This window comes from Besnoitia besnoiti, chromosome VIII, assembly GCF_002563875.1.
Source record: "Besnoitia besnoiti strain Bb-Ger1 chromosome VIII, whole genome shotgun sequence".
In the NCBI taxonomy this organism is placed as follows: Eukaryota; Apicomplexa; class Conoidasida; order Eucoccidiorida; family Sarcocystidae; genus Besnoitia; species Besnoitia besnoiti.
In genome coordinates this window covers 1,152,454-1,178,575 of record NC_042363.1, presented here as the reverse complement: position 1 = coordinate 1,178,575, position 26,122 = coordinate 1,152,454, and the positions used below count along the sequence as shown (strand labels likewise).

At 55.2% G+C, this 26,122-nt stretch overlaps 4 protein-coding genes and 3 non-coding genes across 7 annotated transcripts; 4 read left to right on the top strand and 3 right to left on the bottom strand.

Moving 5' to 3' along the window:
- Window positions 1-925: 925 nt before the first annotated feature.
- On the top strand, window positions 926-1,586 carry BESB_082960 (p25-alpha family protein; the record flags this gene model as incomplete). The annotated part of the gene is made up of 2 exons (XM_029366646.1): window positions 926-1,078; window positions 1,230-1,586. The coding sequence occupies 2 exons, from the start codon at window positions 926-928 to the stop codon at window positions 1,584-1,586; spliced, it is 510 nt and encodes a 169-aa protein (XP_029217106.1).
- Window positions 1,587-2,455: 869 nt separating this feature from the next.
- On the bottom strand, window positions 2,456-2,527 carry BESB_085860. The gene has a single exon. It is a non-coding gene; the product is annotated as a tRNA-Met (tRNA).
- Window positions 2,528-3,695: 1,168 nt separating this feature from the next.
- BESB_082950 (putative cyclophilin) lies at window positions 3,696-8,551 on the top strand (the record flags this gene model as incomplete). Its single annotated transcript, XM_029366645.1, has 7 exons — window positions 3,696-4,005; window positions 4,658-4,855; window positions 5,129-5,260; window positions 5,808-6,349; window positions 6,881-7,197; window positions 7,788-7,893; window positions 8,339-8,551. 7 exons carry the CDS (start codon window positions 3,696-3,698, stop codon window positions 8,549-8,551), a joined length of 1,818 nt encoding a protein of 605 aa, XP_029217105.1.
- A 3,162-nt stretch (window positions 8,552-11,713) lies between these two features.
- BESB_082940 (putative 26S proteasome regulatory subunit 6b) lies at window positions 11,714-16,390 on the top strand (the record flags this gene model as incomplete). The annotated part of the gene is made up of 10 exons (XM_029366644.1): window positions 11,714-11,857; window positions 12,404-12,594; window positions 13,065-13,197; window positions 13,615-13,750; window positions 14,137-14,264; window positions 14,477-14,535; window positions 14,970-15,069; window positions 15,390-15,558; window positions 15,976-16,060; window positions 16,303-16,390. 10 exons carry the CDS (start codon window positions 11,714-11,716, stop codon window positions 16,388-16,390), a joined length of 1,233 nt encoding a protein of 410 aa, XP_029217104.1.
- A 1,575-nt stretch (window positions 16,391-17,965) lies between these two features.
- Window positions 17,966-18,039, bottom strand: BESB_085750. Its single transcript has one exon. It is a non-coding gene; the product is annotated as a tRNA-Arg (tRNA).
- A 435-nt stretch (window positions 18,040-18,474) lies between these two features.
- BESB_085790 lies at window positions 18,475-18,546 on the top strand. The gene has a single exon. It is a non-coding gene; the product is annotated as a tRNA-His (tRNA).
- A 1,310-nt stretch (window positions 18,547-19,856) lies between these two features.
- BESB_082930 (putative T-complex protein 1 subunit alpha) lies at window positions 19,857-24,733 on the bottom strand (the record flags this gene model as incomplete). Its single annotated transcript, XM_029366643.1, has 9 exons — window positions 19,857-20,372; window positions 20,747-20,907; window positions 21,232-21,407; window positions 21,590-21,716; window positions 22,143-22,269; window positions 22,474-22,638; window positions 23,067-23,198; window positions 23,511-23,692; window positions 24,676-24,733. 9 exons carry the CDS (start codon window positions 24,731-24,733, stop codon window positions 19,857-19,859), a joined length of 1,644 nt encoding a protein of 547 aa, XP_029217103.1.
- Between the last annotated feature and the right edge of the window lie 1,389 nt (window positions 24,734-26,122).

Sequence of the window (26,122 nt, the reverse complement as noted above, 5' to 3'; positions counted from 1 at the left end):
GAGCCTCCACCGTCCGTAGGGACTAGCACGCTACTTCGAGAGGTCACGTGGCGAAACGATACAGCCTTCTGACTACACGAGAGGCTCAAATGTGGCCGGGTTAGGCCTTCCTGAAGTGGTCGCTCGCGAATGCCGGTCGAGACAGCGGTGTGCTGAATGTTTTGCATTTCCGTTTGGAACGCACGGCATGGCTAATGCGAACAAGATGCGCGCTTAATTGCGCAGTTTCTCTTGCCCAAATGCCTTCATTTCCCGTCGACGTAGGTCTTCGGCTGAGTTGGGCTACATATAGTAAACTAGACTGGGATGGGCCCGGCGTGGCGGAGACGACCAGGAAGCCGGGACTCTGGCTAGCCGCATGCATCGATCGCGTGTCGCATCGACTGAGTGACTGCCCTCCGACACATGTCACACTTCATGCTTTATCGTGATTAGTCCATTAAAACAGATCTTCGATGGTTTTCTACTCACCACATTATCCTGATTTTTCACGTGTCTGTGGCCGCGTGCCATGTACATATTCGCAGTGAGGTAGGTGTTTGACATGACCGAGAAGGGTGGGACCTCCTGCGATTCGAGTCGGCAACTGCGATATTTTGAGGCTGCGACAGAGGCTCTTGCTGCGTGCTTTTTGCCTTTTTGGATGTATAATCTCCCAGATCTGGATGTTTGGTTCCAAGCCTGGGGCTCCGCGTTCCCGCTAGCGCGATGAATTGCTTGTAAACTGGTCTGGCAGGTGGCCGAGGGATCGTATGGAGACAGCCTGATCACAGAAGAAGCGAAGGGCCTCTTGCAGCGATCACACGGAATCCGCTCGATGCAAGTGTTGCGTGGTTCCAGTGTGTGGCTGGGTCGGCAGTTTCAGACTGCTCACGCAATAACCCCGATCAGGCGGCATGGCTCTTGTGTGTTCCCTGCAGACAAGATGAGTCTTCCCGCCGTTTTTCAAAGCTACACTCAGGGGAAGGGTGACATGGATAGTCGGACCCTGGTGAAGCTCTGCAAGGAAACAGGGATTATCGATAAGCAGACAACACCCACTGACATTGATCTCATCTTCACCAAGTGCAAAGCTAAGGTAAGCTCCTGGACTCAAGAGTCGCTACAACGGAGCGTCCCGAGTGTGAGTTCATTACGTCCTAGCCGCGGCAGGGCGTTTGTTCTTTTAGCCTGATGTTGCAGGAATTCTAAGAGGTGCCTGTGGCTGCTGTTGAGAGTTTCTTCAATAGGGTGCAAAACGTATCACGTACGAGGACTTTGAGAAGGTAGTTGAGGAGATTGCGAAGCGCAAGAAGACGTCTCTCGAGGAGGTCACAGAGAAAATGTGTTCCTCCTCAGGTCCCTCGTTCACTGGGACTAAAATGGAGCCAGTCCGTTTCTATGACGACAAAAGCACCTTCACAGGAGTGCACGCCCACGGCGGCCCGTCTACGTTGGACAAGCCCTCGACTAAATTCAACGGAACTTTTGGAGAGATGGGAACTCTGGGACCATCTGGCGCCACAGCACAAATCACGCTAGCGGACATGTGCGACCGTTCGACTCCTGACGTTAGAGGCGTAAACAAGAACTTCCAAAAGTCGTGATGCGGCTGATCCACGCGGCGATACAACGTACACAGCAAACAGGTAGCAAAACAAGTCTGTAATCGCTCATGGGTAGTGTGCCAGTCTGTCTTTGGAAAACGCAGGCCTTCCCTTGAGGGCCTGCCACCCCATATGAATAACCGTCCCTCCCCGATTGCTCAAGAGCAGTCCGGGAGAAGGATGCGAGGAAAATGCGTGTTTCCGCGACATCGTCCTCGTCCTTTGCACCAGCCCATATCTCCGTTCTTACCGGGATGCGTTTGCGTGCGCTCTGGGCTATATTCCGAGGTCGAATTCAACAGAACGAGGGGATGGCACCGAGGGCAGCACGTTCTGCGCGTGCTTGCTGCTTCGGGGGAGAGAGTCGTCTCAGGCTCCGTGACGCGCATCGTATCCATTGCACAAAGATGGGGGTATAGTTTTCAGACACTCGAGTGTAGCGACGACAGTAAAGTATACCGAAACGTCTGCCGTCTTCCGTGAAGCCTTGATTCTGCAGAGTTGCGTGTCTATCCGCACGTTCACCATAGTTCATGTGGGGTCGCGGTGCTGGCTGTCGGCGAAGGACGCCAGTTCTGACATGTTGGCTTTGCCTGCTCGTCGAACTGTCCGGATCGCGTGTTTATGGGATACCGAAATTTCGGGTGACTGGACGTATTTCGGCGACTTCCCCCCGGCTCACGTGCAAGCATCAGACGTCAAGTCCTTCCGTTGATGCTGAACTGCCGAACGATAGGTGCGAGCGAGCAAATTATCGCCGTGCTGTGAGATGAGCAAATAAACCAGAGGCGCACAAAAAAACAGAAAGACCTTGTAGCAATCTTAAAAGTATTTAGCAATCTCAAAAGTATTTGCTCTACAACAAGCTCTAGCACCGCATGGTTTCGATCCATGGACCTGGGGGTTATGAGCCCCCCACTCTTCCACTGAGCTACGGTGCTTGCGCTCGCGTGGTGGGGGAGCTGTGTAACTGTCTTGGTTTTCATGTTCCGTTTTTCTTTTTTGCGTGTCGGTCGATGCCAGAAATTGAACCGCTGGTCATAAGCAGCATTAGTCTTCCTCGGCAACAGCGGATGTCTGTGAGCTGTATAACGCAATGAACGCGGTGAACCCTTGGTCATCGATATCACCGCATGTGCGATTTGCATTTTAACCGTACATGCATCGGTCGCTTGCCCCGCCACAAATACCAGCTTTTGCCTTCTCTTGCCGACTTTCGCTATCAAGAGCGCCTACTTCGCCATCAGAGACACACAGAGAGTCGCGGCGCTCTCCGCAGGCAAAGAACTGAGGACGACGTCAACCCTTTTATTCCGCAAACAAGACTGACACTCGCATGAGCGCTGGCTGCCGCACTCTCCCCTAGCTGCTTTGAGGCCGTTGTGTTTCGTGGCACGGCAACTGTCTTCTCTGGTTTGCCTTAAAACGGAACGAAGCATTTTCACCTTTCTCGTCGGATACGACGTGTGCCCCCCTTGGTTGAAGGTAGTGGAGGCGGGAATACGGTGAAAGATACGCCAGGCCTCTGCCCGTCGCGTGGGTTCGATTACCAGATTGTTCAACTTTTCCCCGCTGCGGCTAAGTCCCAGAAATCCCCGCCCTTCTTGGGCTCTTTCCGCTGTGTGAGGTTCGCGAACCTTCTCGTCCCCCCGCCTCGTTTCGGTCCGTTGTCCGTCAGAGACTCCCTGATACGAACACTATCCTGGAAAGCGGATTGGGCGTAGTCCTTTCATACCGTCTCTGTGTTTTCTCGTAGTACGTGGCCTTGTTTGTTTTCCTCTAGCACGATTCCGTTTTTATGCGCGAATGTATTCCCTGCATTCCCCTCTCTCTCCTTGGAGCGTTTTCGTTTTCGCCGGTACGGAGGCAATCTGTGCGGATCCTTCGTCGTTTTTTCGTTTCGGCCTGAGCCTGAAGCCGCACCTGGTGTGTGCGGTTTCACAGACGCCATCCGTTTAGTCTCTGCGTTTCCACTTCGCTTCTTCCTCTCTCTCTCTCTCGCGGTCTTTCCGCCCTCACGCTTTGCCAAGAGGAGCCTGGGACCCAGCTGTCTCTGGTTTCTCATGATTTCGACACATTCGCTCAGTTCTCCACTTACAATGCAGCAAGATGGGGAAGTTCACAGTGTATTTTGACATCAGCATCGGAAGCAAAGCCGGAAGCCGGCTTGTCTTCGAGCTTTTCAACGACATCACGCCGAAAGCTGCCGAGAACTTCCGCGGCCTCTGCACCGGAGAGTACGGAGTATCTGGACGCACGGGGAAACCTCTGCACTACCTGGGCACGTCTTTCTTCAGAGTCGTTGAGGGCGTGCTCATTCAGGGAGGAGACATCCAAAATGACGACGGAACTGGCGGCGAGTGTGTGTGGGGCGGCTCCTTCCGCGATGAGAACTTTGTCCGCAGACACGCGCAGGCTGGTAAGATTTCTTTCTTCTCAGGCGCAGACGCGGATTCTGCGTGTACCCGCATCTGTGTCGACTTCCGTGCGGTGCTGGCTATCGAGATGTGCCGGTATCGATGCATGCAGCGTGTTCGTTCCAGAGTTGAGGCTCCTCCTCTGTCTGTATCCTTTCGTCCCCGTGTATAGGCACATGCGCAGGGGAGTTCACAGGCAAACCGTGCTCGCTTTCGGGGAAGATGTCACGCCCTCCTTTTCTCTTTCCGCTTCCTTCTTTGGCGGGCACCAAGCCGCCATCTCGCTCTTGACGCAGTCTCCATGCAGGCATGTCTGGGAGCCGTCGCTCAGCTTGCCTTCACAGAGAGGAAGCCGCGCTGCTTCTCACTCGTGTCCCCCCCTTGCCCCCCCCTGCCCCCCCCTGCCCCCCCCTGCCCCCCCCTGTCCCCCCCTGCCCCGTTGCGACGGGCGTTGTTCGCCGCCCTGAACAGCGCAAAAGCATGCGGCTACGCCCCTTCTCATGCTCGCTTTCTCTCCATACATATATATATATATATATATATATATACGTAAATAAATAGGTTTATATAGGTTATACACTATATACATTGATGGGTATATATGTATTGGTGTGGATGTGTTTGTCTTCACTGCGGGGTTCGCTTCCTCTTCAGGGTGCCTGGCGATGGCGAACAACGGCAGACACACGAACGGGAGTCAGTTCTACATCACGCTGCGCAAGGCGTCGGCACTCGACGGCAAGCACGTGGTCGTGGGGCAGCTCGTCGAGGGCATGGAAGTTCTCCGCGCGATGCAGCTCGTGCCGGTCGACCCAAAGACCGGCAAACCCAGAGTCCCCATCGTGATCTCCGGTGAGAAGTGCGAGAAGAACGAGCGGCGGAAGAGGAGGCAGTGAATCGGAAGAAGGATGTGAAGAAAGGGGCTGGCGAAGTTGCGTGAAAGCGAGGCGGCGAGCAGGCGATAGGCAGACGGGGAGCGGAGGAGGGATATCTCGCTTTGGGTGAGGGAAGAACGCACACGCAGCGCCCGCGAGCATCTACGTCGTGCCGTGGGATAGTCTACTGCGCACCCTCACACTTGCCGTGGTCTGGCTCTTCTTCCGGCGTCTTGTTCCTCCTCTACAGGGTGCGGTGAACTCGGGGTCGCGACGAGACGCCTCAACGCGCTGCATACGACGCGGACGCAGCTGAACGAGATGATGGATCGCCACGTGAGGGAGCAGCTGAAGAAGCAAGAAGATGAGCACAAACTAGTGGGTAAGTTTCCTTTCTGCACTCGTCTCCCTGCTCGCTTTCCTCTCCTAGTTGCTCTCTCCTCTCTCCCTCTCCTCTGTGCTTCCGTGGCGTCTCGCGTCTCTCGGTAACGGATCTTCGGCCTCAGATTGTCTAACGGCTGAGGAATATGCGCATCAACTCGCCAGGACTTTCCACTGCATGCGCATGTGTCGATTCTCTGTTTTCTTAGGAATTTTCTCTCTTCCTCTCGTTGCGGATCTCTGCGTGCCCCCCCTTGATCCAAGCTTCTTCCTAAGACGGTCTCGGGATTTACATGCAGCAGCCGTTCGTGGCTTGGACACGCCAGTTGCTCTTTCCCGTTGTCCCTGCACTTGCGTTTGGTCTTTTCTGTGACCCTGTAGCGGCTTCAGATATGCGTTTAGATCTGACTGCATATTTTCGTGGAGCCGGCATTCAGTTCATCCTAAAGCAGATACCCTCACTACATACGCCTGCGGTGAGTGATTCCCACGTTAGACGGCGGAACACGTGACATGTCCTGTGTTTTTTTCTATTTTTGTTTTCTCAGACAGCGAAAGCGACGCGAGCCGCAGCAGCAGCGAAAGCAGCGAGAACGAGACGGCGGAGCATCGGCGCAAGCGCGAGAGAATGAAGAGGAAGAAGCAACGGTATCTGAAGAGTGCGCTCTTCAAAGCAGAGGCACTCCTGAAGCAAATGCAGCAGGAGGCGGCGCACGATCTGAAGGAGAAGTACGCAGGTCTCCAGGTCGATGAGGAAGACCGGGAAGAAGAGGAAGATGAAGGTCACTCGAGTCCCCAGGAGCGCGCCGAGCCCAGAGAAGCCGCGGGGGGGGACTGGCGCAAGAAGAGGAAGGCGCAGAGTGGAACTGCGGAGGACGATGCTAAGGCGCGGGCTGCACAATCTGAGGCGAAAGCAGGCGCGCCGAAGACTGGAAACGAAGAAATCGATGTCATGCTCATGGACGAGGAAGAAGAGAGCGAAGGCAGTGAAGAAGGCAGCGAGGAAGATGCAGACAACAGCGCGCGAAGAAGCAGGATTCTCGCGCTGCGAATGAAAATCAACGAAGGACGGAAGCTGAACAACAAAGAAGTAAGTCTGGTCGCCACAACGCGTGGGGCGTCCGTCTCCCCATGGCGCGACAACATGCCTGCGATATGCCTGCAGCTGCGCCTCAGGCATGTTCTCGGTAGTGCCTTCGCCTTGGGTGATCCTTCTTTTCTCTCTCCGTAATCGATTCAAAAGGCTCGGAGTTTTGTTCGTCTTCCACCGTCCTAGTTTTTTGGCCGATGTGTGTGTCTACTTCTCTGTTTCCTCCACCGTGGATCTTCTCTACCGTCCTCCTGTACGACGCGTCTGGTTTCTTTTCGCGTTTTCTTCGCCGTTCTTGTTCGCTCTTTTTCGTGCTCTATGCCTCCTCTCCGCGTCTCGCGTTGTGTCTCCTGGGGGTGCCAAAAGCCTTCTGCGATTTGGTGCCTGTCGGAGTCAACCGTGAGCCGTTTTCTCGAGCCTTATTTCTTCGCACGCCGTCGCTTCGCCTCTGCGTCTCCTGGGCTTCTGCTGGCAGCTTCCTCGCGCTTCGTTTCATCTGGTGTGCGCGCGTGACGTTCTCTCTCTCCGCAGGTGTTGGAAGAAAAGCGTGTGTGGAACGACCCCGTCTACGAGAAGCGAAAGGCGGAGGGGCTGGTGCGATCCGTTCTGCGGCAGCTGCATGGCGAAGAGGACGACTCGAAGACCAAAGGGCCTGAGAAGAAGAAGGGGCGGTCACAGGACGAAGAAGAGGATGAAGACGCCGAGGAATCCAGACTTCGCAGAGGCTACATGAACGACGCCGCGGCGCTCATCGCAGACAAAAAACTCAAGGAAGAAAAACGCGGACAGAAGACTTTTGGATGGAACGTCTTCAACCAAGACGCTCTGTACCGAGCCCACAAAAAGAGGTGAGGAAGGCCTCCGCGCAACTTGCGGGAAAAACCAGAGAGAGCTCGCAGAAAACTTGGGTGCAAATGCCACCCGTGTCTGCGTAGTAGGGTAAGTCTGTTCATCCTCGTGTTGCTATATAGTCGTGAGTCTATCTACGTGCCCATGTACTTTCTATAGGTATGCATATGCATGTATGTCGTTATCTATCTTTCTGTCTTTCTGTCTCTCTACCTGTCTCTCTGTACCGGCCTCTCTCTACCGGCCTCTCTATCTGTCCCTTTTTATCTGTCTCGATATATATTTATACTGTATCAGCGCGCTCTGTGTCGCTCGTCGTCAAGGCAAGTCTGGAGTCTCGCGGCTCTCTGTTGGTCTTTGCCTCTCTGCGCCTCGCCGCGGTCTCTCGGTCGTTCTGTGTGTGTGGAACGCCGACTACTTGCGGGGGTCTGGCCTCCGTAGAGTCGTCTGCGAGGGCTCGCTGCTCGAATAGGAGTGAATTTTGGGCCGTCTATCCCCAAGATGTGTTCGGCCAGCGGACTCGGAGGAGGAACCAAGGGCTGAAACGCCTCGGCGCCGTGCGCGTTGTGGGGGGAATGCGCGTGTGCAGGCTGACAGAAGTCAACTTCAAGGAGGACGAATATCGGAAACAGAAAGAGGCGCTAGGGGGCGTTTTCTACGACCCCTCTTCTGCTCTCGTTGCCGCCGACTTCAAGGTAGAAACCCGTGCTCACTGCCGCCCTCATCTGTTTGCATCGTCTCGGTTTCCACCTGCGTTTCTTCGCTCCATCACGACTGTCTTCTGTTTTACTTGTCGCCTGTTCTTCTGTGCCTCTAAAGCGCGTTTTTTTCCAATTGTTTTGCAGGACGCTACCGTGCCTTCATCGGCACTTCCCTCTTTTCCTCTACTTTCTCTCGCCGCCGTCGTGCGTTCGTCTTTCCACTTTTACCCCGCCTCGCATGCTTTCCTTTGTCGCCTGCCCCTTGATGTTTCGTTCCTCTTCGTAGATGCGTGTGCGGCGCCTCCGCCGTTTGCTTTCTTTCGCGCGCGTCGTAAACTCGCCGCTGCGGATTTGTTTCCTCCGCCGACGTTCCTCTTCCTTAGCGTCATTAGTCCAACCATTGTTTCGGTGTTTTCTCTTTTCTTTCTCGTTTTTGCAGCCCACGGAGGCAGCGAAGGATCGTCTGGTCAACAGCGTGGAGAATGCCCAGAAGCGCCGCAGGAACTTCAGCCGCCGGCGCACGTTCCACGAAGACGACAACGTCACGTATATCAACGAGCGAAACAGAATTTACAACGAGAAGATCGACCGAGCTTTCGGGGCGAGCTCCCTCGAAATTCGCCAGAACCTCGAGAGAGGCACGGCGCTCTAGACGGGATCGATCTTGCGCGAGACCTGCGGGACAGGCGCGGCGCGCGGGGTGGGAGAAGAATTCAAGAAAAAAGAATCAACACCACCGAACTCGAAAGGACGCGACCGAGTCGCGTTTGCGCCACTGCGTAAGAGCGCAGGGCGACGGCGAGAACTCACAGGGCGTCTTTTTCCTTGTTTTCTCTTTGCCGGACGGCGTATCCTCTAGACTCGTTCAGCAGTAGATTTCCATGGGCTCGGAGAGCGCATCTGTGAATGCTGTGAACGGCTCCGCGGTGACGCAGCTAGTTTTCCGGTTTTTCTCTAGAGAGGAGACAGGGCTTTTTTGTGTAGAAAGCGCGAGGACGAGCTGTGCTGTAGTGCCGCGCGCGAGCGAGGAGAGACTGCTCCTTCACGCTGAACCCGCTTTTTTTTCTTCTACCATGTGTTCTCTTGACAGAACTGTTTGTGCTTGACCTTTTATGTGGGAGATTCTTTCGTGCTCGCCTCGGAAAAGGTCTTTCCTCATTTTCTTTTCTTCCTTCGTGCAAGATTCGTTGGCTCGACGGTTTCAGAAGAAGGACGGTATCTTTGCCGGGTTCTTCGCAAACCAGCGCAGCGCCGGCCTCGCTTTTGGCCTCCCGGCGGCGACTCGCCCGTTTTCTTGTCCTGACTTTCGGAACTTTTCTGCCACGCCGCTGCATGTTTCCACGCCTTGCAACTCGATGTGTTACGCACGCGCCTTGTTCTAGCGCTCCAGTTATCTATAGGAACACGCTCGTCTGCGAAGCGTAGTTTGCACTTTGAAGCGGAGCGAAGTAAAATCGGTACAGCGGCGGAGACAGTGCCCGCCTTGCGTGCTGTAAATCTACCGTCCTCCCTACCCACTCTCATTAAGGGGCGATTAGACGGGCTAAGCTGAGATCAGGACCCGTGCTTGATCAGGTTACAGTCTCCGAGTAGAAGCAAGAGGGCGTTCGATGTGGCGCGCCTCTGTCTCTCCCGGCTTGTCGTTCTCAGCTTCCCACTCCCCCACGCGATAGTTTTTTATTCAGCTTTTTTCAGATCTCCCTACTCATCAGCACATGCATTTTTGCGTGCATGCATCCTCTGGTGGTTTGGAAGCGGCTTTTCTAGGAACACGTGTTCTGATTTCCACGCCAACATGGACACTTGGGAATTGAATGATCCTGCGTAAATGCGTGTACACAGCGTGGAGTTTTGATGCGGTGCTGGAAGCCTCGTCAGCGTGTAGCGGGAGGTGGAGACGCACCAAGGAGTTTCGTCTATGTTTGCTTAGTATCTCCTTTCAATAACCTCGAAGCTCTCCGCACATATTTGCGACCGACACTTCACACACTGAAGGCGCCGCTGAGTAGGTGCACAAGCGGTAGCCGAGGCGCGGCGACGCGCGTTCGGGTCCCGCGCAGACTCGATAAAAAGGCACGCTTCCTGTTTTCCAACCTCTAACGCCAGTATGACGGGTGCTGGAAGGATAACCTTCTCAGATATCCACTTTGGCTACGTGACCGCTGACTAGGCAGGGAGGGAGTGTGGCGCCGCTCGTTGATGGCATTTGCCCGTTCTCATCCAGTTAATGAAGTCGAGTGAGAAAACTGAGGCTTCGCCGAGTGTCAAGAATGAAGCTCTTCGTCGACGGCGATGCGCACCACATATCCACCTTAGCGACGCGTTCTGTAATCGGCATGTATAGCCATACGCACATACATACACATCCCTATATACATGCATGTATATATACACCTGCTCCTGGCACTTATATAGAGGTTAGTTCGCAGCAAGGCAGCTGATTCACTTTCGAGCTTCCGTTCTTCTCTCTCTCCCTCACTGGGTGTTGCTGAGGGGCTCACTGTGACGCCTTGCCGTCGACTTCGCAGCGGTGGGCGGCGCCGGAGACCTCTTCGTCTCTGTTGTCTGTTTCGTATCGAGTGAGCAGACGGGAGAGACGTCCTGACAGAAAACAGTTTATGTGGAGCGTGTGCAGCTCAGTTTGGTGCTTCAGCGTCGCGTGTGCGGCATGGCTCTAAGCATGTCTACAGGCTGGGAGGCTCCATAAACCTTGCTGATACCATACATTGTGAGAATCGAGTACGACTCGATTCTGAGACTCTTTGTCTGTCTTTACCGCGCCGGATCCCGCCGCACCTTCTCTGCGGAGTGCTTCCTCAGCATTTACGCTGTCCTGCGCTCTACAGCATTTTTCGGCTCAGTCCTGCTGGGGGGGACTACGCGTAGGTTCTCTGCCTTCTTCCGAAGAGACCTACAGCGCACCGCCACGAAGAACGGAGCTCGCCAATTAGGTTTTTCTCGGAGTTGCGCCCATGTCCTGGGCTGCTCAGTCTTCGTCGTCTTGTGCGCGTCCCTCACACCCGTTTACGGCGCGGTTTTCTGGTTTTTTTCGTTTAGTCTCGCTGTTCCTGCCGCCTGCGAGCCTCCTCTTGTCTTCTGCGCGTGAGCGCATGCAAAGAACGCGCAGGTGGCGGCAAGAGAATCACGGCGCACCGCGTCGAGCCGAGACAGCTTCGCGCCTTCTTGCTTCTCCGAGTTCACGCAGCACGTGGAGACAAACACAATTAAACATCTCGAGTTTCGTCTTCCTCACATCCGTCGCGTCACCCATGCAACCTGCGCCGTTCCTGCGAGAGCCAGCAGAGACACTCTCTGGCAGGTCTGGAGCCTGTGTCGGCGGAGCGAGGAAAAAGGGAAGAACAGCGAGCAGGCGGTTGTCTTTCTTTCCCATTTTCTCTCTTTCCTCCTCTCCGTCTTTTCACTCACGTGCGAAGGAAAAACACCTGACAACGTGTGTCTGCAAGCGGCGGCAGCCAAGGCGCCGCAACGACAGGACGAAGAGAGTCCCCTGCGCCGCGCGACAGCGGAAAAGAACGACGCTCCTGTCGGGATTAACGCTTCTTCGGCTCGTTACACGTCTCACTCCGCGTCCACAGAAATCTCTTTGACTCCAAAACAGAGTTCAGAGGACTTCTTTTTTGTTTCCCCGTCGTTTGTACGGCCGCACAGCCGCCGACGCCTTACCCCGTTCAGGTCTTCCCTTGTTCTCTCTCGCTCGTCGTCCTTCCCACCGCGGCTCTCGCTCCGGTTTCTCTCTTCTTCCTCTTACTTCTCACGCTCTTCTGTGCAATTCTTTCCGTTGTTTATTTTCACAATGAGCGCTACAGTTGCCGCGCGCGCCGCCGACGAGGCGGTGCCGTGCTCGCCTGACGTCTCTGCAGAGGCTGCGCGCGCCTCTCGCGATCTTTACGCGCAGCTGAAGGCTTTACAAAAACGCCTGGAATTCCTCAACATTCAGGTTCGTGTGGCCTTCAAGTATCCCACCTATCTTCAAAGCGGCAGGCGCGGACGTTATGCGAGTCTTCACGCGCAGCATTAGAACGGCACCGACTCGCCCTCGCGGTGCTGCGCGTGCCCCAGCATTCAGTTCCGCAGATATTACATGCATATGTATCTATATACGTATGTAGATGCGGCAGACCACAGCTTCAACAGCAAGGAGGCGGCCGCAGCGCCCTCTTGCCGGTATCTACGCACGCCCATGTACATATATATATATATATATATATATATATATATATATATATATATATATATATATATATGTATGTACGTATGCATGTTATGTGCGGTCAGTATCAGCCATTCATGCATTCACATATAGATATCTATATGTATCAGGATGTTTGTAGACTCTTCCTTGTACGGTATGTGCATATGCATGTCTGTATGCATCGCTATTTGGCGATGGATGCATACAGAGGCACACGCGGGCGGAATCTCGTTAAGCTCACAGAGGCAGCGCCACAGAGGGTTTGACGCGTCTCGCGTGTTTCTTGCGCAGGAGGAGTACATCAAAGATGAGCAGAAGAACCTGAAGAGAGAGTTTTACCGCGCGCGAGAGGAGTTGAAGCGCATTCAGAGCGTCCCTTTGGTCATTGGGCAGTTCATGGAGCTCATCAACGCGAACGAAGGCATCGTCGCCAGCACCGCCGGCAGCAGCTACGTCGTGAGAATCCTTTCGACTCTCAACAGGTACGAAGTGCACATCACGCCTTTGTCTCACATCGTTTCTGCCTCTCTGCCTGCCTCTGTAGTCGGCCCTCTGCGTACGCGTCTTCTTACGCGCGTGTGTGGTGGGAGCGAGATAGGAAGCATGCAGAGGAGGTGAGGCGACTTCCACTTGGTGGACTGTTGGATGGTGCGGCCTCCGCTGAGTGTCTTTCGCCGAGATGCATAGACTTTGCGAATACACAGAAGAGCAGCCGATACGCCAGAGGCTTGGCTGTCTCCTTTGGAGACCCTCGACTGCGGAGGGCTGACCGGCGTCTCCATGCTGCGTGCATCTATTGGATGCCATCATACATGCGTGCATATGTATATATACGCAGATACTGGAGTCAACCGTGCGAAATGCGTTTATAAATATACACGTATATCTCTTCATACATATTTGTGTAAATTCCAAATGTCTGCACTCCCATGTGTTGCGTTGCCTCCTTCAGAGAACTTCTCAAGACGGGCTGCAGTGTGGCGCTCCATCGCCACTCGCACTCAGTCGTGGACATCCTCCCTCCCGAGGCCGACTCGACGATTCAGACGCTGCAGATGCAGGAAAAACCTGACGTCACGTACGCTGTAAGCAGGGAAGAGTCTGTCTCTATGCGGAGATACACATCGGTCATCAGGCATGCATTTTCCTGTACTCTTGGAGGGCTTCCGGCTGCGGACACGTATTTATGTATGCATGTATGCATATATATGTATATATATATGTATATATATGTATATATATGTATGTGTGTCTGCCTCTCTGCGTGTATGTATATTTGTATACTTTACGTATATGTATAAACACGTGCGAGTATGCATGTCTTGGCTTTTCGGACGAGAGTGGTGTGGTAAGTCATGCAGGCGCAAGGGGTCTCAGATGTGTTTCATCAAGGAGGCTCTGGTGGCGTTTCCCTTGCGCGGAGTCGTCGCGCCTTTGCTCGTTTCTGCGACAGCAAGAGAGCCTTTTTGAGGACTCCCTGTGTTTTTTGTCTTTTTCGCCAGGATATTGGAGGCATGGACATTCAGAAGCAGGAAATTCGCGAAGCCGTGGAGCTGCCGCTGACGTGCCCTGAGCTCTACCAGCAGATCGGCATCGACCCGCCCACGGGGGTGTTGCTCTACGGCCCTCCTGGAACAGGTATTTCTCGTTTTTCTACTTCGATTTCGTTAGTGTGTTGTCCTCGTGCGCATTTGTGTGGTAGGATTGTAGGCATCAGCCACTCCTGTGGACGAGACGTTCGCGCCTTTTCTCGTCTGTTTTTATGTTTTCGACGATTTTTTCTTCGGATCCACGCGTTCCCTGTCTCGGGACCTGTCTGCCGTGTTCGCTGCCGTGTGGATGCTATTTGTCTGACGTCCTGCTGTCTGCCCCTTCCCCCCTGCCCTCTCCTCCCTCTTGTCCGCCTTCGCCTTTCCCGGCACGTTGTGGTCGAATGGCGACTTCGGGTTCTGAGAGACATCTGACTTCTCGCGTTGTTAGCGCTTCCCGCAGTGCACGCTTCGACGCCGCTGTGTGTCGTTCAGGAAAGACGATGCTGGCGAAGGCCGTCGCCAACAACACGACGGCGACATTCATTCGCGTCGTCGGGAGCGAGTTCGTGCAGAAGTACCTTGGAGAGGGGCCGCGCATGGTGCGCGATGTCTTCAGACTGGTCAGTTCGCCGACCCGAGCGTCTGTCTCTCGTTTTTCGACTTTTGCGATGTCTTGCGCTTCGTGAGGAGAGCTCCGCGGTGCACCGACACCGCGAGCTGCGAAGACGGGGATACGTCTATGTGCCATTCTTTCTTGGGGGGCGACGAGGCTTCTCGTGCGAGTTCTCGCTGAGGCCTCCCTCTTTCCGCGTTGCGCTGTGTGACCTTGCAGGCTCGGGAGAACTCCCCTGCGATCGTCTTCATCGATGAGGTGGATGCCATCGCGACAAAGTAAGGCTTGTTGTCGTCAGTTTCGACATCTCTGAAGTGCTGACTTCTGTGTCTGCGTAGACATCCTGGCTCTGCCTTGCTGGTAAAACCGCCGTCCAGCTTACGTTCCTCGCGCTCGCCTCGCGCCCCCTGGCTCTCCTTGTCTCGCCGCAAGTCCCTGCGTGGTGCCTCACGATGCACTATGTAATACATAGAAATATAACACCTATATGTGATGCATATAATACATATAATGTATATTCTTTTCCTCGTCGGGCAAACGCTGCAACGCGAGGATCTCTGCGCATGAAGGGGCATTCCCCGGGCCCGCACTTCAAACAGAAGCAAGCAGAAGGGAGCGTCTTGGCTGAAGCGCCAGTTGATGCTGCGAGGCTGTCTCAAGAGAGAGAGGGCGGCTGTGATTCCCTCGGGTCTTGCCCTGTATCGCTGTGCAGGCGTTTCGACGCGCAGACTGGAGCAGACAGAGAAGTGCAGCGCATCCTCCTCGAGTTGCTCAACCAAATGGACGGCTTTGACCAGACCACCACAGTCAAGGTAAAGCTCCGCGTAAAAGCGGCCGGAGGCAAAAATAGCGAAACACACGCAAGATAAGAGAACGAGCGTAGAGTCATGCGACCGAGGAGAGGAATGGAAGGCAATTTGCTGTAAAAGGGAGGAAAAGGAGCGACTGACTCTGCGCGCCCGGGAGAGAACGAGAGAAGGCAGAGCTCTTAGGAAGCCTCGGCAGCCACGCAGGACTGGCTCGGCGCCTCAGATCCGCGTGTGCAGCTTGTGCGACAAGTATAAAGAGGTACGCGAACGCTGTGCTGCCTGTGACGAGACGTTGGTTTTCTGGTTTTTTCGTTGTTGTGTAGGTCATTATGGCCACAAACCGAGCAGATACGCTCGATCCTGCGCTCCTGCGGCCGGGACGCTTGGATCGCAAGATCGAGTTTCCGCTCCCAGACAGACGCCAGCGCCGTCTGATCTTCCAGACGATCACTGCCAAGATGAACCTCTCGGATGAGGTCGACCTCGAAGACTGTAAGTGACTGTCTCTAGCCTCGCATTTATTGCGTTTCGACGGGCTTTCAGGTGGAGAGAATAGGGAAATCAGGGAGTGTCGGGGGCGATTTGGGGGCTGGAATATGGGGCGAAGCGCTTCGGGTGTGCTCCCTCGTGCCGTCGTGTCTTTCCTCCGCAACACTGGAGCCTGAGTTGACTGAAATTATGCAGAAAACAGATACACGGATTGGGAAGAAGGTGTAACGGAGCGGGAGGGAGTTCGTCTGCGTGTGGGGGGGATACTGATGCGTGCATAGCTTTTCGCGAGCACGTCCGTAGAAAGCAGACACATACACCGCCATTGTATGCATGCACGTATTAGATGCGCTTTGAAAGCTTTCTTTCGCTGCTCTAGTTGTACCTTTCTCGAGCCCGGCTGTGTTGCATGCCTTTCAGACGTTTCGCGACCGGAAAAAGTGTCTGCGGCTGACATCGCGGCCATCTGCCAAGAGGCTGGTATGCAGGCTGTGCGCAAAAACCGGTGAGTCACACTTCTTTCACTCAGCACTAGACTCGCGAGGTAACGATCGTGCTGTCGTCTGCGAAGGTAGGAGACACACGCGCAGCGCGGTATGAAGTAGGCAGCTTGGAGAACACAATTGCCTTCAGCAACAGTCGAGTTTTTTAATCACACGGCAGCAGGCTCGCGCGTTTGCAGCGGAATGGTACTGTCGACGTCAGTGCGCCCTATACCGGCATTCGTTTGGTTCTCCGTGTTTGCAGATATGTCATCTTGCCGAAGGATTTTGAGAAAGGGTGGAAGGCGCACGTCCGCAAGCATGAACGCGACTTCGAATTTTACAGCTTTTAATGAAAAAAACATGCAGCGTGCCTGCTCACTGTGCCCTATTTTCCTCAACAGCGTTGGACGCGTGCTTTTTATCACGTTTTGTTGTCTGAATTTCCGAGTCGACTTTACCCGTGCCCGCCGAAGTGCGCCGCTAGGAAGTAGAAAATCTGCAGATCTGACGCACAGGGCGTCGCCGTCACAGGACAGTAGCGTACACTGGGGGAAACAGATGGACCGTTGCCGCTGGTTTCTTGGGCGTGGAACCCGCTGAGATGTTTGCAGGCTACCGGCAGGCACTGCAGTTAAAACAGAGAAACTAATGCTAGCGATCTGCGCGAGGCTCTCCCCTTAGCGCATCAGTGCGAACGAGCGCGTCGTGCCTGCGGAAGTTCGCATTTTGTATGGGGTGGGCACTCCAACAATGGCAGTCGTCCTTCCGCGGTGTTACAGCGAGTTCAGTAGCATGCATCAAATGAAAGGTTCTCCGTAGCACTCTCGTCCTTTCACTTTGCAACAGTGACCAGCAATATAGCATAACGCCTCACTTTTGCCGAATACGGATTATGTATGAACTGAGGCTGCTGCCTGAAGCAACACACTCTAGAAGAATCGGGTCCGGCTGTAGTAAAACCTAGCGATTCCTAGGATGCTGTAAGCGTATCCAGCCTTCTACCGGGCTCCACGTGCGTATGGCAGCGCGATATGCGCGACGAGAGCGGGTAGCTACGCAGGAAGAACCCGGCGATCAATAACATACCGCACTACTGCAGATTTCCAATGCTTACAGTCAATCATGGACACACAAACGTCATCATAGCCAACTGCGCGATTCAACGGCGTAAGATACCTGGCTAGGAGAGGCGGAGTAGATTGAGTGCAGTCGGGGCTGCGTCGGTGACCGGATGCCAGCCGGCGACGAAATTGGGGGTGGTTTTCGAACAAAACAAAGAAGGCCACTCCGATCACCCGCAGTCTCTAGGTTCCTTGCCCTCAGAAGGCAAATCCGGTGGATGGAATAAACAGAGGGAGTGTATGAACCCCTTGGACGGAGACTGAAACCTCGATAGGGAGACGTGAAGACATGGTGTTGCAGCTCTTCAATACTAGCCCTGACAAGATGAACTGTAACACATACATGAGGGGGATACGAGATTTGCTGTCTGGTAGGGATGAGTCGTATTGACTTGCCCTCGTGCAGTGCTTCATTCCGCGTGCAATACGGCAGGAAATGACGTATCGCGCCATGCTGTATGTATATTGCTCAGTATTTACATGCGCGCGACGACCGCGTCCCGTCTGGCACCCACCTATGTGCTGACCCCCGAACTGGACAATCCCCCGCCTTTTTTTTGCACTTCCCCCCTCAGAGCTCTGGTGAGTGCATAGTTCAGGAAAGCCTAGCAGCATCCGTGGGTAGCATCTGCGGAAAGCACGCCTATGGCGCATCTTGGCCTGGTGAAATGCTAACGCAGACCGCTGGCGCACCATGTGTCGAAGATCCCATGTTTTGCCTGCGGTGATAGGGTGTGCAGGGCAAAAGTTGCTGGTGAACTGTTGAGACGAGAGAATTTCCAAAAGTAAATGAGGAAGAAAAAGTAGGCCGAGCAGGATTCGAACCCACGACCACCCGGTCCGTAGCCGGGCATTCTATCCAACTGAACTATCGGCCCGAAGGACGGCTCCGCGCCGCAACTCGCCGGCGTTCTCCTTTCTGAAGACTTCAAATAGCTCCCCGGAGTGCCTCGTGCTTGAAACGGCACAAACTGAGTTCATGATTCTTGAGCGCACCACTGCAGAGCCAGACTCGTTCGGAGCCAAACCCATTCTGCTGCAAGAGTCCGTTATCAATCACAAGAGAACATCACTACTGCCGGTGTGAAAACGTGGCGGCGACTAATTGCCGAGTGACACTGGTAAGGGAGCGCTCTGCATTGCCGTGCGGTAGAGGGGCTACAAATACCTCTAAGCATCTCTCCGGCCGAGGGCAAGACTCACCGAAACATCTGACGAGGAAACTATTTTTTTTCATTGGGTAAACGCTGACAGGAGACAAGAGAAGTTTTGGGAACGGTGTGAGGTCGCCGTTACAACGACGCCGGCTTTCGGTCCGAATCGTCTAGAGGTTAGGACAACACGTTGTGGCCGTGTAAACCCAGGTTCGATTCCTGGTTCGGACAGGTTTTCTCTTGGGCCGCTGACTTGTCACTTGCCAGTAGTGACAGGACACTAGTTAGCGTACATCGCTGGCATTGTAGCGCGAAGTCCTCTTTGTTCTTTTTATTTAGTTCTGAAGAGTACCGCTGGAGCGTTAGCGGTTACACCCTGCCAGTGGCCTCGTAAAAGTTTCACGGGTGAAGGGCTGAAGAAGAATTGCGCCGCTGCGGAGGGAAACACAACTCTCCGGAGTTAAAGCGCAATGATCGAAGAGCGCACATAACGCAGGAATAGCGCAGGGGTCGATCTTTCTGCTTTCACGCGTCACTTACGAAACTGCATCCCTGTGGGGGGGAAAGGGGGGAGAGGGGTTAGCTGGGCTCCGGTATGTGACGCTTATGAATGCGCAACCCGGAGTATCACGCAGAGGCGAAATCAAGACATTACTCAGATGCGTCTGACGTCACTCAGATGTGTCGGATGCTTCAACGCCCACCCCATGGTGCCCAGTTTTTGGTGAAGCAGAATGCTTTGATTTCAGGCTAGAGCCCCCCTCAGACCATTGTGCGACAGCATGTGTACTACGCGGTCTAACGAGCAGTTTTCGCCTCGTGGTAGCAGGCTGGGAGACACTCCCCATGTTGGAAGAGACAGAAATGCCTCTTTCAGACTAGCAGTGTTGCGGCGGCTCCTCTTGTCCGCCGTCGCGGGTGTTCGCTTAACTAGCGGACCGACTACAGGCGGTACAGTCTTGTTCGCATTCACGTTTTCTTGAAGAAAAAACAAATGTCAGAAGATTGAGCCAAGAAATGGACCAGTGGACAAGCACCCGCGCACCGAATAAAGTCCGCCCCCTGATGTCGCACAGTGCAATTGTGCCGCAGAGTTGGGGTTGTGTTCAGATCGGGCTGGAATCGCCGTATCAACCCTGAATCAATAACCCGGTGTGCCCCTCGATAGAGGGGGCTTTCAGTGCAACTCTTTAGCAGACTTGTAGGGATGCAGACGGACAATCCGCCGAAGAAAGTTCTTCGGGTCTAAGCGCCGCCCCCCAACTCGGTGGGCGGCACCCGACACGAGCGCACGCCGGCGGCGCATGAAACCTCCAAGGACCGTGGTTGATTTGTGCGGAGAATATACAGAGAAAAACTTGATTTAGACGTTCTGCCCTACCCAAAGCGTAGGGGGTGCGGAGGACTGCCAAGCTTCGAAAGACTCAGAAAAGAAACGAAGAAAGCGGAACGAAGGCAAGCGGGTAGGTAGGCTGTCATCTCCCTTGCAGAGGGTCACTACTACGCCCCTCGGCCGCGGGGCCTGGGGAGAGGCCGCAGGTCTAGTCGTCGCGTTCCCGCTCGGGCTCCGGGGCGATTTTAATGAGGTCGTCGATGCGGAGAATCGTGACCGCGGCCTCCGTCGCAAAGCGAAGCGCCTTCGTTTTGCTCACAGTCGCCTCGATGACGCCCGCCGCCATGTTGTTGCGCGTCTTGCCCGTCACGAGGTCGAGACCGTACCACTTGAGCTCCTCGTCGCCGTTCCCCTCCGCCCCGAGCAACTGGCCCTGGGCCTTCGCGTGGACGGCGCGCAAGCGGGCGACGAGTTCCGTCGCGTCCAGCGCCGCGTTTACCGCGAGCGTCTTCGGAATGATCAACAGCGACTCCGCGAAGGCGGCAATGGCTAGTTGCTCCCGCGACCCCAGCGTCCGCGCAAAGTTTTCCAAGTAGACCGAAAGCGAAGTCTCCACGGCGCCTCCCCCGGGGCAGACATTCGTGTTCTCCAGCGCCCGCGACACCGCGCACAGCGCGTCATGGACAGACCGGTCGACTTCGTCAAGCATATACTCGTTCGCGCCCTGCGCAGCAAGGAAAAGAAAGCAAAGACCGGCCTTTATGTGGTGCCGAAACACGCGACGGAGAGACACACACCCCACACGTGCACACAAACTCAGCAAACTCAAGCTGCCAGGCGTTTCAGGGCGCACATGCAGCATACCTGCGACTCCCACACCGGCGCCTCTCCCGAGGGGCTCCTTCCGGCGTCCTGCTGCAGATGTGCAGTAGTGCAGCGCCGCCGAGACCGGGTAGCTGCTGCGTGCCCCCTGCGCCTCTGAGCGCGTGGAATCCTCATAAGACGCCCGCCCCGCAGAGGGTTCGCAGCAATCTCGAAGCCTGCACCTCCTCCCGATAGACTGCGTGCTAAGTCCGCAGGAGCCCGCGAGCCACTCACCCGCAGAATGACGGTTGCTGCCTTCCCGCCTTTGCAGCCTTTGAAGAGCAAATGATCCCAGTCGCCGATGCGCTCCTCGTAGACTTCTTCGCACGTGCCGAGGGTCGCGGGGTCGAACTTCTCGTCTCCGTCCAGAGTCGCCATCGTCAGCACAATGCTGCCTGAGGATTCACAGGAAGCCCAAGTGGCAAGCGAAGATGTTACAACCAGAAAACGAGCAGCGACCTGGCAGCCTCAAAACTACTGCAAGCAGCTGCCAACTTCCAACCTCCACACGCCGATTCCAGCTGTCTATGTGGACATGTAGATATATACATATATATACATATATCTATATAGATAGATAGACAGTGATATGGATACGAATGCGTTTGTAGACTCTGAAACAGGGAGTCGGTCGACACTGCTGATTCTGCGGTTTCCTGATGCGGGGAAGGACGGCTTCATGTAGAGTTGCGCCTAAACGAAGAATTCGCTTGGAGTACCTTCTGTGATTTTGGCGATGCGTCGCAGATCCTTTCTGTCGACGCGACGCACGGCGAGCGCGCCCGCCTCCACGAAGTACTTCATGGCCATGTCATCGATGCCCTGCGTCGTCAGGATGACGTTCGCTCCGGAGGCGAGGATCTTCTGTATCTTCGCCGCCGTGATGTCTTTCTCCCTGAACACGCGCAGCCACACACATCCGCACGCAAGGTTATACAAGGAAGGATATCAGATTGCCCCTGTCATCTCTGTTTTTTACTCGCACACAGCGTTCAATCGGTCCTTCTACGCGTGCTCCCCGTTTGCAGCGAAGTCAACACCCCGGTCTCGCGAAACTAGCAGAGCAGAAAGACTCACTTCTGGCGAATCTTTTCGAGCTCCTCGGGGTTGTCTACTTGGATCTGCACGCCGAGTTGCATGCGGTGCTGGCGCAGGTTGAAATCCAGAAGCGCGATCTTTGCGTTCTTCACGCACTGTGGCATGCCTGGGATACACACACACACACAGACGGGCTCCGGAAAGGGAATGGAGGAGATGCGTCGCTCGCGCTTCCTCGACCCTTCACACGCACACAGGGCGACGCATCGCAGACACGCTTGCATCCCCTCCGCCTTGAAGACTCGTATCGTTCTCAGAAAGCCCGAAAAAGAAGGCAACAAACCCGCGACGCAGGCACGGGTCGCCCAACTGAGCTCGACCGGAAAAGCAAGGTGTCCGCTGTCGCTCTCTTCCGGGCATTTAATATTTTTTTCTTGACCAATGATAATAATTTTTGCAAAAATTAAAAAAAACTTGAAATTCTAATAATAGACGAGAAATGCCCAGCACACTTTCGCAGTGCTTCTTCTACGGAACTAAAACTGTGAATCTGATGTTTTTTCAGTGAGTAATGAGGCTTCATCATCCTTACCTTGAGCGGCGCGACCGGCCTTCAGCGCGTAGCCTTCAACCAGCGTGGACTCGCGCATGGACTTCCCGTGGGTCTTGATGATGTTGATGGAGCTAACGGGGTACTTGATGTCGCCGCGCTCTGTGATCTGATTGAAAACCGCACATTTTCCCGCCGACTCTACCGCGTGAAGAGGACAGGCACTCGCGCGAGAAAAGCAACCCCCCGAATGAAGAGAAACACTCCCTGCAATCCGCCAGAGGGAAAGACGCACAGCGGCCTGCAGAGATGGGAGAAACCGAAGGAATCCACGCGAAATTAACCAAAAGCAGACAGAAAGTCGGTTGCTTACCATCTTGACGGAGAGAATGGCGCGCACAACGAGGTCGGCGAAGTGGAATGTCTCCGCGCCTATAAGCTTGGAGCTGATTGTCGTCGTCGCGACGTTGAGGAGGACTTCCTTGTTGTTTGCGTCGATGCGAGTGGTCAGGTGCTCCTGGATGTACTTCACGCTCTCCTGTGAGATTCGGCGCAAAGCGCATGCACGAATCTCAATTTCCGGGGTCGTCTCGCCCGCTGGAGGATTTAGGGCCTCAAGAAAACCCCGCAGCATGGCTGGCGACTTGCAGAGGCGCACCCCTCAGATTCGCCATAGCCCGAGGAGGATAGTTCAGGGTGAAGCGCAGGACAAAACCAATGTCCTCTCTACTGAACACTAGTTCCTATGCACGCCTACACATGAGAGACTATACACCCACCCACACAGTAGCGTACTGGTCACGATGACTGCGAATTAGATATTTCTTGGCGTGCAAAGCGCCAGACTCAACACCGGCGAACAGCTGCGAGATGAGGAGAGGCTGCAGAGAAGGCCCCGTCAGCTTCCGCATTTCTGCCGCGAGCTCGCGTTAGAGTCCCAGCCTGAGGAATCGCATCCACGCTTACCTTCATAGCGAGCTTGAAGCCAGCAATGACGGCGGTGGGATGGACGCCCTCCCTAACCAGCTGATTTCCCACACGCAGAAACTCGGCGGCGAGGAGAACGACGGAGGTGGTTCCGTCCCCAACCTCCTTGTCCTGCACACGCAAAAGCCGCAGAGAGGCCTACAGAAGAGAAACGAACTTCAACCGAATCACAGAGCAGCAAGAGAGGAGACGCTCTCGCGTTACATTATGGCAGGAAAGGACACAGAGGCGCAGCTAGGGGGAAGTCCACGAGTCTGTTAAGTCCGCGGGGGGAAGGGAACGCCTCTCGGGCGCCGAAACGGCCCCGTTTCGAGTTCGGATCGGCAGGCACTGCCCGCAGAGCCGTGCTAAAGCGACATGCGGCCCATCTGCCTGGTATGGGATACCTCGGGCGACAGTTGAGCGTGCAAGCGGCCACTTTACCTGCAGGTCTGAGAGCTCGACGAGGACCTTGGCTGCAGGATGCTGGACCTCGAGTTGCTTCAGAATCGTTGCGCCGTCGTTCGTGATCGTCATGTCGCCGATGTCGTCTACCAGCATCTTGTCCAGGCCCTGGGGACCGAGCGACGACCGCAGAATGTTGGCGATCGACTGGACAGCTGCCGCTGCAAACAGCGCACACGAGAAAGGCCGCCCCGTGTATGCATCCCCGCCGGAGCCACGCACGCGCCGAGACCCCACAGCTTTCACAGGAAAAGACGCACAAGACACAAGCCCGACTTGCGCGATACGCCATCGGCACTCGGCTAGACAAGCTGTTAGTCGCCGCGAGGCAGGACAAGGTCGCCTCCGCTGGGACTCAAAGAAAACAGGAGACACCACGGCTCGGCTAGCCTTCGGTTCTTCGCGTCCGGCTTTGCACGCCGACGAAGCCCGGGAGCGGATGAGAGAGACAAGGCCGAATGCGGCACAGGGACAGCTGTCTTGGATGGGGGAGGCAGACAGTCGTAGGAGAAGGCCAGAGACACGAACAAACAGAGAAGAGCATCAGACGCGCGCGCGTTCCCCAGAAGCGACAATCGGTGCGCGGCGGGAGCGCTTCGCACAGGAACCTCTCGTCTGGTTAAACACTCAAACGAGCCTGAGAATGAGACGAGATTTGCTCCCCGCCACACCCTGGAACGAGCGTATCTGCATGCGCGCCCTCCATTCAAAGAAACGGCGAAAAAGGCGTTGGTTTGACAGCCGAAACAGCCGTAGCGCCACGACGACACAAGACGTCAGCTGCGAAGCTCTGCCGAGACAGGCCCAGATGCCGAACTGATGCATCGGTTACGTCCACAGGCAAACAGAGAGAAGACAGCGACCTGCGAAGGGACTTCAAACTAGCCTTCGGGGCAAAAAACACCCGTGCGAGTCTTGAGACCGGCGCGAGGGCGACTCCGTGCGCATTTTCCACGCGAAAGCTGCGTGGAGCGCCCGCCAAAAAGCGAATCGAAGTCGGGATCGCCGCCGTTCATGCGGATGAGCCTCAATATGAAAGAAAAGCTGTGAAGGAAAGCGTGCGGCGGTGATTCAAGCGGAGACTCGCTGCTGGTGCGGGGGTGGCAGCGCCTAGAGACCGCAGTAGGGGCACATGCGCACTTACCATTGGCAGTGCGGACGTCCTGACCACTTTGGCGGTCGCCGAAGATTGCAAGCGACATTTTGTCGGTGTGAAACACAGAAAACGGAGGAGAGCAACCGGGGAGAAGCGAGAAGACGGCCGGAGGACAGGAGAGGACGGGGGGTCCCGAGAAGCACAGGTGGAGGAGAACAACCAAGACAGTGGACGCCGCTGCCTCGTCCGTCAATACACCGCGCAGTTTTTGAGAAAAAAGAGATTCAGCGTCGTCGTTCGCGATTTCCAACACACAACGACCAGGAAGTCGGCCCTCCTCGACACGTCGAGAGCACCTTTCCGCCTTGCCAGCTCCCTCCTTCGCCGCCTTCTTTGCACACGCGCAGTCACCCTCTTCTCACGAGCCCAAAGGCCCTCCCGCTGCGCATGCAGGCCGCGCAGCAGCGGCCGAGGCGTACAAGACGCGCGTTGCTTGCCTCGTCTTTTTCGCCAGAGAGCCTCAACGCGACCCTTCGACGCCGCGATTCCCTCCTCTTCCTGCAGAAAAGCTGCTACAGGGCAACTGAAGACAGCCTGCGGATATGCCTCGTCGAAAGCCGCCGCCACACAATCCTTTCAGCTGCCGCGCAGGCTGCAGGCCGCGAACCCGTCTCTACACACTTCGCACAGTCTTTTTCTGCTTGCTAGAAGTTGCGGGCGCTCGACAGGACGCCAGGCGGGAGACGATGCCGCGAAGCCGAAAGCCTCCTTGGATATCTGATTCTAGACCGTAGAATGGATCTTTTGCATGCGAAGAAGCACACACACTCTGCGCCAGGCTCAGCGGTACGCTAGGAAGGCAGCGTCTGCCGCTAGGGGAATGCGTTCATTGTGCAGGCAGTAACTGTGGAGGCTCCGTGTCTTTGCTCGGGAGATCTTCAGCCAGGCTTACAGTAGCAGAGGAAACGGATGGAGAGAGTCACTAAGGCGTGGCGACATCCGGGGATCGTCGGTTTCGCTTATGCGCAGAGTCGGGGGCCTGCCTCCTGAAGCCACCGCTTTGTCCTGTCTACACCCCGGCAACGCATTCACGTAGTTCTTTTTCAGAGGCCGTTGTGCCACAGGCTCCATGAAAAGGCTTCCATGTTTGGTGTGCGCTGTCTGATCCGGGATCCGGACATTCCCGTCTCTTCGTGCTGCCTGAGGCAGTGGGTGAGTTGCGTCTTCAACTTGCCCTCCAGGCATTCCCTACAGGAGGCTGTCAGTCACCCTTCATTGCATTTCGACTCGACTTCATTTCTTCGATGAAAGATGATGCGAAGCCTCGTGAGGCAAGAGAAACTTGACTGAAATCGTATCATTACCGGTACGCATGCGGAATCTATATATCCTCTTCCCCGAACGCCTCTCAGCTATACAGACACTTCCGCATTCCCTGACTAGTGCGGCGCCGACAAGCGGTCCGCTATGAAAGTATACTACGACGTAAAATACA